General features: G+C 42.4%; 1 protein-coding gene across 1 annotated transcript in view; it reads right to left on the minus strand.

Moving 5' to 3' along the window:
• Positions 1 to 11,066, minus strand: part of LOC148019957 (coenzyme Q biosynthesis Coq4 family protein / ubiquinone biosynthesis Coq4 family protein) — a 30,933-nt gene extending 19,867 nt beyond the window's left edge. Inside the window, exon 1 of the mRNA XM_087700177.1 lies at positions 10,677 to 11,066. Coding sequence (XP_087556303.1) covers positions 10,677 to 11,003 — 327 coding nt within the window. The 5' untranslated portion in view covers positions 11,004 to 11,066. The remainder of the gene's footprint in view (positions 1 to 10,676) is intronic.
• Positions 11,067 to 12,115: the final 1,049 nt, after the last annotated feature.

Genomic DNA, 12,115 nt, shown 5'->3' on the forward strand with positions numbered 1-12,115 from the left:
TGTAGTGACCTCTGGACCATAAAGTGAAATATTTGCTTGGATGAGCCAATTTCTTGGAAATTGTGCACTGTTGGACCCCGAAATTTGGGGCTTTTGCAGAAATCGTGAAATTTCTGCAACATTAGCCCGCACTTGATGATCGGGATGATGTATTTATGCAATTGGAGCAGATTCACTGCAGAAATTTTGGGACTTTTCACATTGGTAATGTATTTTTGAGTCGTTTTGAGACTGGACAGTGAAATTTGCAGCAGATTCACTGTTGAGTGGGAGTCTTTAGAGTTTTGGATGCTTCAAATGTTGAAAAAGGGCAGCTTCTCTTGGTACATGCATTGCTGAATACTCATTATACAGTGAAACAGTGGTAAATACAGCATTTGGGTCATTGCATTTGGGAATTTTGGTGATGTACTACTAAAGTGGGAGCTATCCTTAATGCAAATGTATCAGATTTGATTCGTGCACATGCTTTAATCAATACTTGAGACTGAAATTTGCAGCTAAACATTTGCTTCTTGGACACTTTGGAAGTACAAGAGTGTGTACTTGCTATTACAATTCAGAAACCTTGCTATTGGCTGAAAGCATTCAGCCGTGTATTGCAGTTGGTGTATTGCTGAAGATAAGTACATCAGCACCTATTTGAATTGTAGACAGTGAAGCTACACATCACATGACTCCTATAGAGAACATATTTTGTACCCAAGCCCCTGCAGCCACGCAGGACCACGTAGGAAACAACTCCTCGGTCAAGATCCAAGCTCAAGGTTGCGTCAATTCTACCACTGACAAGGGTTCGGATCTAGCGTCGTTGGACAATGTATACCATGTCCCTCAGCTTTGGTAAACTTGTTATCTAAGCAGCTTTGCCAGTTGGGGTGAGCAATTTTCTTTACAGCGACCACAATCAAGGTCCTTAACTCTCAAACTGGTGATTGCTCGCGGTGAGGCACAACCTAATGGCCTATACCACATGACCCATTTTCTTACCGAGCCGACAGCCGAGGACTCCGTGTTCCATAGCTTCCAAGCATTAGCCACATCTTGGGAGCCTACGAACAACGAGCGTCTTTGGCATTTCTGCCTAGGGCATCTTGGATATGACTCTCTTTATGAGTTGTCTTGCCATGAGATGGTTGAGGGCCTTCCTCGCCTGAAGCTAGCTTGAGATGTTTGTAGATGCTCAAGAAGCAACACCATATCCCATTTCCTCCTTAATCTACACATAGAGCTGAGACGCCTCTTAGATTGATTCACATTAATCTTTGTGGGCCCACATCCATTGCTACATTGAATGGCGCGCTGTACTTCTTTTTGATAATGGATGATCATTCGAGATACATGTGGGTGTACTTCCTCCTCAAGAATAAGTCCGATGCTTTCACATATTTCTCTGCTTGGGTGTTGTTGGTTCATAACTAGACGGGTCATAGTGTTGGTTGCATGAGGAGTAAGCAGTGGTGAGTTCATCTCCCACGAGTTTTCTAAGTTTCTACAACAGCATAGTATCTCTCACAAACTCACCTCTACCAACTCCCCCTCTCAGAATGAAGTCATAGAGCGTCAAAACTGGACAATTATGAAAATGGCATGCTCTATGTTGTTCGCAACAGAGCTCCGTGAGCGCCTTTGGGTTGAGGCTACTAACATTGCAGTGTACATCCTCAACCGGTGTCTGACCGACTGCGGCTCTTCCTCAAAAGGCCCCGTACATGGCATTCTTTCGCTCTCGGCCAATCATATCCCACTTCAAAGTCTTCGAGTGTTGTGCATATACACATATGCTTGATGATAACATAGAAAAACTTCTTTGGTTATTTCATACGAGGCTACACTTAGCTTACTCAATCAGCATTCTCAATCAGTATTTCACGGTACCTAGGATGTCACATTGGATTGCATGTCTTCGTGTGTTGTGTTATTTACCGTGTGCTTATTCTTACGGCCTCACTTATGGTTCTGGTTTATGTTTGCAGGGGTACACTGATTCTGATTGGATAGGAGATCCTAACACCCGGCGCTCCCATGGCGGCTACCTCTTCACCTTGGGCACGGCTCCCATTTCTTAGTCCGGTCGTAAACAAGAGACGATGGCGGCTTCCACGGCCGAGACTGAGTATAGGGCTCTCTCTGATGGCACCACCGAGGCCATCTACCTGAGGAGCTTACTGGCGGCGCTTCACTTCCCTTGTGACTCTCCCACCATTGTCTACTGCCCTTGTGGGCAATCCAATCATCACACCATGGACGCAACATGTGGAAGTCTACTTCCACTTTTCCAAAGGGCAAGTTGAGCTAGGCACTATCCGTCTAGAGTTTGTGCCTTCATCAAACAATTTTACAGACATTTTGACAAAAGCGGTCAACGAGCCGGTTTTTTGGTATCTTTTACCCAGGATTGGCTTGGGTACACCCTCCCCTACTTCTTCAGATTGACAGGGAGATGATACTTTCCTCTTGCTTTCCCTTCCAATTTGAGAGGGGACAGCTATTTCTCTTGATAGTGACAATGATGATGCTTACAGTTTTTAGACATTCATTCCTTCATTTGTTCTTTTGTATTGTACTTATAGACATTTGTAACTTCATCCGCACTGTCAAGCTGACTGTAAAAGGGCAGTTGGGCAAGTGAACAATTCCCCTACCGAGGGCACTATCCAAGTGGCACCATTGCATTGCATTTTGTGTAAACATGACATCTTACATCTCTCTTTGCATTACCCCATGCATTGGCATTTTGTTCATGTAAACATGCATCTATACACATTTATCCCTTTTCGGTATTTTGGAGTGGTCGACTCTGGATCCACCATATTCATGGCATTGCACATGGCAATCTCCAAGGAAGTTCTCCCTAGCTTGCTTGCTTGCTTTGCTTGTCTTGCTTACTTCATATATTTGCTATATTTGTGTCGTCCACACCTTAGCCATTTTCCTTCTTCACCAATACCTAGTACTCGTAGGGATAGTATGATTGTAAAGGTCTTGGGTACCATCCCTTATCACTCTCCCGTTTGGGGCACGGATACTCAATAGGATGAAAACTGATTTGAAATCCTCACTTAATGTTAAATCTATCAAAACTACAAAGCCCTCAAAAAAAAAAGGTCCATAGCTGATTCTATCCGCCTTTGCAAGACTTAGTAGGCCACTGGGCAGCCGACATGCATCCTTTGTCCGATGCCTTGGCCTCTCTACAGTGATCACTTGGGCTCCCTTGGTAAGATAACCATCGCCTCTATAGTCTTAGTAGGCCATTGAGCAGCCGATACACACCGTTTGTCCGGTACTCTAGCTGCTTTGGGATGGGACACCTTGGGATAAAAGATAAAGAAAAAGAAAGGGGAGGGCTCTAGCTGCTTTGGGATGGGACATCTTGGGGTAAAAGATAAAGAAAAAGAAAAGGGGGGGCTTGGCTAGTTACTTCTTGTGGCACCGTTGTTGAACCTGAGAGGGGGTGTCAAGCTAAAAATGCATTAACTTCACTTAAACAGCCCCAAAACATGCTTAATTAAGGAAGAAACCTTGTTTATTTAAAAAGAAATGCGTTCCTAGAGAGTGTCTATATCCCATAAGCACAAATCCACTTGGGAGAGCCCAAACTTTCTATAAATAGATATGCTACCCTCTATTCAGCCTTAATCTCGTTTTTGCAGATTTCAGGTATTTCAGCTTACTGCCCACACCTCGAACGCAAAGGACATCACGGTCCAAGCTGGCCATTGCGCCACAATAGCCTGGCATCTATTTCCAGCCTACCACACACTGTTCAGAGCTGATTTCAGCATGCTGACTACAACTACTAGTTTTTCCTACGTTTTTAGTATTTCTCTCTCTTGCAACCTACATTTGCTATTTTCTCTTTTGTGTCGTTGAGTAATGGAGCCAATATCCCTTGGTGGTAGTGCTATATGCTATAGCCCAAGAAGATGAGCTTCCTAGACTTCGAGTCAAGCTTTATCTTCCTCTTCTTTTTGTCCAAATGGACAAATGCATCACACCCAAAGATGCAAAAGTAAGATACAAAAGGCTTCTTACCAAAGAAGGCCTCATATGGAGTCATATCCTGTAATGCAAAAGTCGAGGAGCAGTTATGAATGTGAACTGCAATAGCCACCGCCTCAATCCAAAGGAAATGAGGAAGACCCCTATGCTTCAACATTGATCGGGCCATCTCTAGCATGGTCCGATTTGCACACTCCACCAAACCATTCTCGGATGGTATGTTTCAATGTGAATACTCCACCCGAATATCATGAGCCCTGTAAAATTGAGAAAAGAGGTTAGAAGTAAACTCTCCACCATGATCTGCTCATACACCACGGACTTTGGAAGTAGTTTGTGTCTCTGCAAACACCTTCCACTCGCAAAATCAAGAGTACGCTTCACTCGTGTACTCTAGACAATAAGACCCCACACAACAATTAAAGTCCTCGATAATCAACATCAAATACTTGGCCAATCCAAAGGAGACCATGCCCATAAGTCTGCAAAGGTCGGTATGTACCAACTCAAGTAATGTAGAAGCCCTCCTAGTAGCAACCTGTGGATGGAGTTGCCTATGCCGCTTGCCCCTCCAACAGCTACTAGGACATAAAGTGTAAATATGAGGGAAATTTGGAAGTCCTTCCACCATCTCTTTCTAAGAAGCCTGTCGAATAGAATTGATGTTCAAATGACCATAACAAGCATGCCAAAGCAGCCCAAGCTCACGGAAAGATCTTACAGCATTTTTCATCAACAACGGACTTCATCGGCATTGACGCTCTTTCTACCACCCTCGACTCCACATCTCCTATGGCCTCCCGCCACATCCACGATCTAAGAGTTCGCAATCATATGTCTCGTGTAAGCATCTCCTACCTATAAGCCTCAGTTTGAGTCAGATGAGGACATTAGGAGCTCTAACATTGTATTTGCCTGTCATTTTATGTGCATTAGGCACTTTAGATTGAGGATACATTAGTGCATTTCTTTTTTGGCATTTTTGACTGTCCTAGGCACCCTATTTTGGTCTTTATTCCTAGTTGTGGCCCCAACTTGCCTAGATGTAGACAGCCTTGTGAAGAAATGCTCTAAACCCAAAATGAAACCGATTGTACGACAAAGCACTGACCGACAAACTCAAAACACAATTAGGGTTAGGTTTAGGGTAACTCAAAGACAATGAACACAATGTATAATAAAGTGAATGAATAATGAATATACAATGCTCATGCAACAAATATACAGTAAATATTAAACCTCGAACTCTCGTATCTTTGAAATCAAGGCAGAGGTTATAAGCTGTAGAGTGTGTCATACTCCGAACGAATCCCGAATTGCAACAAAAGCAACCTCTAAGTGTCAAACACTAGCAAACGCAACCAAGGAAGGCTAGATTTGATGCAAACGACAATACAGGAGAGAGAAAGACTAAAAACGCACATATCTGAGGAGAGAGAAATTATGCACAATAGTTGTTAGATGCAAACACAATAAACAGAGCTGAGAGAATGTCATAGCAACAGCTAGAAACTGCAATCGTAGCATTCAGAGAAGAAACAAGATCCGGCAACAGCTGCCAACTGATGGCGACAGCAACCAACTGTAGACGACAGCACCCAACTGTAGGTGACAACTCTTGGGATCTGTTAACAGCAACAAACGCGTGAAGAAGGCTGAAATCAAGCGCCAGATGGTAGCAAGTGACTGGTGGAAGCTCTAACCATGATGTCCTCCGCGAACAGGGTGTGGGCAGTAGAGTTATGGCTCCTAAAACTTGCAAAAACGAGATTGAGAGAGAGTGGTGAGTTGCATGCCTATTTATAGAAAGTTTAGAGCACCCAAATTAAGGTTTTGCATATGGGACACAGTAACTGTCTAGGATCGCTTTTTTTTTTTTTATATGAGGTTTTCTTCATTAATAAGTGTGTTTTGGGCTATTTAAGTCGGATTATTGCATTTTTAGCTCGATACCCCCTCCCAAGCCCAAAATTGAGCCGTAAGAAATAGGCCCTAAGATATTTTTTTGTTTATCCATCGGACCAAGGGTACACGTCAACTATCCAAGAGCCTACCAAATCTTGCAAAGACGGATGAAATCAATAAGTGACTTTTTTATTTTTTTGTGCACGGCTTTTGGTGTGATAGATAGTCCCATGACCTTCAAAAAAAACAAAACAATCCCACACACTAATAGAATAAGTGCCTAGGGATACCTAAGTGTGTATGTGTGTGTCAATCATGTGGAGAGTATGTGGAGAAAAAGAAAAAATGGGAAAGCAAGCAAGACAAGCAAAATCAGCATGCAAGCATAGGAAAAAATAGTGCCTTCAGAGACTCACATGTACAATGCTACAATATGGTGGATCCAAAGTTGACCACTCCAAGGGTAACCGAAAAGGGATAAATGTGCACAGATACATGTTTACATGAGCAGAACGCTAATACATGAAGTAATGCAAAGGGAAATACAAATATTCATGCTCATGCAGAATGCGATACAACGATGTCACTTCGACAATGCCCTCGCAAGAAAATTGTTCGCTTACCCAAGTACCCTTTTACAATCATGTCATCCGATAAGTGCGGATAAGTTACAAATGTCCATAGTACATACTACATAAGAAATAAATGTTGAAAGTAAAAAGATGTAAACATCATCATTGTCATTGTCAAGAGAAGAACACCGCCCCCTCTCAAACTGGAAGGAGAAGTAAGAGGGAATCACCCTCTCCCCATCAAGCTGAAAAAGGAGAGGGTGTACCCACGGTCCCAAGCCGATCCGTAAGAAAAGATACTGTAGAACCGGTCGGTTGATCGCCTTGGTCAAAATATCTACAAAATTATTGCTTGACGGCACAAACGCTAGGCGGATGGTGCCTAGCTTAACCTACTCTCTGGTGAAATGATAATGAACTGTCACGTGGCGTGTCTGAGGGGAGATGATAGAATTGCTCGCAGGAGCAATGGCACTCTAGTTGTCACAGTAGACAATTGTAGGTAACTCGCAAGGGAAACGAAGCGTAGCTAGTAAGTTCCTCAAATAGATGGCCTCCGTAGTGCCATCGAAGAGAGCCAAATACTCTGCCTCGACCGTGGAAGCTGCCACCGTCTCCTACTTATGGCAGACTCGAGAGATGGGTGTCGTGCCCAAGGTATAGAGATAGCCTTCATAAGAATGCCAGGTGTTAAGATCTTCCATATCCATAAGTTAGCCCATAGTTACAGGTACACCTTAAATATCTTAACACACGAAGACAAGCAATCCAATGGGACATTCTAGGTTCATTAAAATACTGACTAAGCAAACTAACTGAGAATGCAAGATCTGGCCTAGTATGAATCAATCAAAGTAGTTTCCCTACAACAGAATGATAGGTATGAGTATCAAAAGGCTGACCCAAGGTATCCATGTACAGATGAACAGTGCAATCTAAAGAATAGCCCATAAAAATCAAAAGATCATCACAAGGGGTGAGCTTTTCTATCTTGTCATTATGAGTGTGCGTATAAGTACGACGATCGAAAACTCTAAAGTGAGAAATAACAAGCCAAGAGCCAAAAAATGCCTCGTACGAAGTCCTTTCAGGGATCGCTACAGTCGAGCATCACTTAAGGATATACACTGAAGTGTTAATAGCTTCGACCCAAAGGCGCTCAAGGAGCTCTGTTGTGAACAACATAGAGCGTGTCATATTCAAAACAAGCACGTTCCTACGCTCTACGACTCCATTCTTTGCAGGAGAGTTGGTAAAGATGAGCTGGCATATAATGTCATGTTTTTATAGAAACTTAGACAACTCATGGGAGGTAAACTCGCCACCAAAATCACTCCTCATAGTACCCATACGACAATCAGTCTAGTTATGAACCAGCACTACCCAAGCAATGAAATAAATAAAGGTATCAGACTTATGCTTGAGGAAGTACACCCACATGTATCTAGAGAAATCATGCACTATCAAAAAGAAGTACAGTGCACCATTTAAGGCAGCACTGGATGTGGAACCACAAAGATCTACATGAATGAGCCTAAGGGATTCCACAGCACGAGTGATAGATTGCTAAGGAAAGAGTGTATAATGTTGCTTATCTAGCTAATATGCTCTATAGACCTCTCCAGATAGTTTAAGTCATGAAAGGCCCTCAACCATCCCCTAACGTAACAGCTCATAAAGAGAGTCGTAGCGAAGATGTCCTAAGCGAAAATGCCAAAGACGCTCAGAGTCGGTAGGCTCTCGTGTAGTGACCAAAGGTTGGAAGCGATGCAACTCCGAATCATCAGCAATCAGCTCAGTAAGAAAGTGGGTTATGTGATAAAGGCCATTAGGTTGTGACTTACCACAAGCAATCACTAAATCAGTCTCAGAGTTTAAGACCTTGACTGTGGTCGCTATGAAGAAAACTACTTGTCCCAACTAGCAAAGCTACTGAACGGACAACAAGTTCACCCCAAGAGTTGGGGAATGTGATGGACATTATCCAACGAAGCAAGATCTAGACCCAGGTCAATGGGAAAACTGACACGACCCTGGGCCTGAATCATGACCAAGGAGTTATTTCCTACGTGGACACTCCCGACTACAAGGGCTCGAAAGATAAAAATGTCCGCTCTAGGAGTCATGTAATGGGTAGTTGCATTGTCCACAAGCCAAACAAGTACTGACGTGCTCAGTTGTGACAAGTGGGCCTCTGCATGCACCTCATCAGGAGGCAACTCACAAATGTGAACGAGACTCGAATCCAATATCTCTAAGGAGAAGATGTGGATCTCTGCAAACCAATCAGACAAACCCTCTAGGGTTAAGTAATTCGCTGACTTAAGAAGAATATTGATATAATGATAATGGATTGATCAGTCCTTGCATACAGCCCAACGCGTCAATGAGGGCACCAGATCAGGATAATGACGATGGCAACACCAAGCGCGGAGAGTCAACGTGTCGGAGCGTGCACCTGCAAAGGGAGAACTAAAGATTAAAGAGTGTGTGTGTCTGCTAAGTAGGAGGGTTGGCTATAAATAGCCAAATCCCTGAAAAACTTCCCGACTTGCTCTTGTAGGGGCCATAAATGCTGGTTGGCCAGCATTTAATACTGATCACTAAAGGAAAAATGCCAGAAAAAATAGGGGTGACCCCGAAAAGATCCCAGATGACAATGACAATGTCCATTAGGTGTAGGCAGTCTATGGAAAGCAATAACTGGCCTAAGAATGCACACAGGAAGACGACAAATAAAGAAAATGCACCTAAACTGCTAGAGCTCCTATGTCTCCAAACTCTGACAGGAGCTCACAACCAGGAGATGACAAACTAACATAACTAACATAGGCAGGCTAGCAATGCCCACATTCATTAGCATATACATAAAGAGTAAAAGGTCAACAAAATCCCAAACTCCATGTATCCCAAAATGATCCATGTAAAGTCCTATCAAGCCGTGTGTGCCATGAAGGCATTAAGCCAATGCAGATCATATAGAAAAATATATGACCAAAGGAAAAGAATTTTCAATGTTTATTCTTCACAAATAAAAATTTCTCAATCAATTTTTTATCCAAAATACACGACCCTATCTAAAAAGACAAACTAATGCAATAAGTGAAGGGGTTTTCTTTGCTTTCTCAACCTATGGCTATCTTCATCTATGACCCTCCTTAAAGTCTTCTCTCTTCATGTATATATACATGTACCCATGTGTGTCCACCATCCTTATATATACACAAGGTCACAATGCCCCACTAAAACTCTAGTTATATTCAAATACGCTTGCAATGAGCTTCCTAAAGAACTAATACATCAGCAAGCATCCCCTTGAAACTCATTGTTGCTTTTTCTCTAAAAGTATCCTTGTTCCCAAGTAATTGCTAGTGGCACCAACAATCCACCATGATAATACCTGGCATGTTGTCACTCCAAAGTAACAACTCCTATGTATACCATCTAAACAATTGTGAAACATAAGACCTCCAACTCAAGACACCATTATCCAATGCCTCAAAGCATTAACCATTGTTTGTACTTCTATGCCATTATAATAAGGACCATCAACTAGAGAAGCCTAAATTAGGAATAAACTAGGAAAATGTGGTCAAGAGAAGAACGAAGAAAGATTGATATTGTTTACCAATGTCAAGCACACCTTATGGTTAATGTAAAACAAGAATATTCACATGCGAAGTAGAAAAAGATGGCTAACCTAACAAAGTCTAATTTGAATTCTCATAAGGTAGAGCTTGGACTTGGGTAGTGCAAGATGTGGCCAGAGAACTAAGCCCTTTTGTTGACTTGAAATTCGGGCATCTCTTTAGTTTGAGATTCAACAATTATTATGGCTTGAAATTTATAAACAAGCTTGATGATAGCATCAACAAGAGAACTGTGAACTTTATGCTCTTGTCATAGATATGGAGGGAAAGTACTAGTTGAGCAACAACACCTTACCCAATCGAGGGCTTGGAAAACGACTATTGTCACCTTGATATTCCAATTTCATGTCCAACTAGTTTATATGCCTAGTTTTCCTCCATATAAGCCGTGCAAGCTCTTTCACAAGGAACTTTGCACATCCAATATCAAATTATCATTCCATCAACAAAAGCATTTCATGTTAATAGCTGTTTCTGTGTTCCATGAAAGGGCCAAAAAGTATTTATGTTGTCATGTAGCAAATCAGCAAAGAACCAGACGTACCCTACCCTCGGGGCTGCTTTGCATCCTTGATAGAATCCGATCAAAAGCAAGGCTTCCGGTGGTCTCGCCCAAAGCAGCTACAAGGTCAGCCCTGGCAGGATTCAGGAGAGCCCCGGCAGCAGACCCCACGGCCACAGCGATCTTTTGCCATGGCTTGAGGGGGACCCTGGCTCCAAACCTGCTATGGCTGCTGCTCGTATCATCTGTTGTTGTTGATGCTGCTGCTGCTGTGGATGCTGCTGCTACTCTTGAAGAAGAACGGAATGAGATCCTGTAGGATCTATGGCTACCGCTGACAAAATAACGCGATCGCAGAGTCGACAACATTCTTTCTTAACTCACGCCAATTGTCAAACCACTGATAAGGAAGAGTATACGGGAAATATTATTATGAGAGCTTGTAGTCTTTTATGAATTTATATTAATTAAAGTTTGTATATTTGCTTGACATCATTTTAATAATCCTTGAGCGCTCTCATGGAAACCTATCATCGGTGGTCATGTACACAAGGACCTTTCTCCACCATCAAAATGGCTCACAGTCCACATAGATGTGAAGGGCACATAACGAGGAAAATTGGGAGAAATAATTTTTAACCTTTATAGCCTAAAAACTTGTGCGCATGCAGTGCTAGCCAATAGAATATCTCACACCATCAAAATGGCTCATAGCCCACAAAGATGTGAAGGGCACGTAGTGAGGGAAACTGGGAAAAATAAATTATAACCTTTATAGCCTAAAAATTTGTGCCCATGCGATGCTAATATCTCACACATGTAGAGTTGGAAGTGAACCTCACTAGACAAGCATTTCACCCATGGTGGCTGAGAAAGGTGCCTAGTTATGGACCCAATTGCAAACTCTAGCACATGCAAACCACTGGATTGGATATGGAGTTCCCAACCTAGTTGGAGCAAGTTCAAAGGTAATACATTATCATGAGGCCTACTCTATTGGAATTGTCCTCATGCTTAATAGATGGTGATGAGGTGTGTTTAAGAAACATTTTAAATTCTACCACTAATCAGATCATTTACTTGACAAACCAATTACTTGATATTCTTGCCTTGGAAGCTTTTATTGCCCTTGATAAGTGGCATCCTACTAACAAAGGGGATTTTTCTCTGAAGCTTTCCATTTAGTTACGTCCCTTTGCAGCCATTGATAATTACCCGTTAGTTTGTTATAAACTAAAGCTGGCTTTTAAGCTTCATGGCAAAGGCTTGAAGAAGTGGTAGACTTCGCCATCATGGTACCCTTGATTGGTTTAAATTCCTTTCACTAAGGGAGAGGCTTTTAAGCTTCATGGAAAAGGCTTCAAGAAGTGGTAAGACTCTGCCATCATGGTACCCTTGATTGGTTTAAAGTCCTTTCACTAAGGGAGAGGTTTTCTCTCACCAAGAAGGAGGAAGACTTGTCTATCAATCTTTGCCAAAAT

This window comes from Lygodium microphyllum, chromosome 19 (genome assembly GCF_053477565.2).
Source record: "Lygodium microphyllum isolate KBCC chromosome 19, Lygodium_microphyllum_v1.1.10, whole genome shotgun sequence".
Classification (NCBI taxonomy): Eukaryota; Viridiplantae; Streptophyta; class Polypodiopsida; order Schizaeales; family Lygodiaceae; genus Lygodium; species Lygodium microphyllum.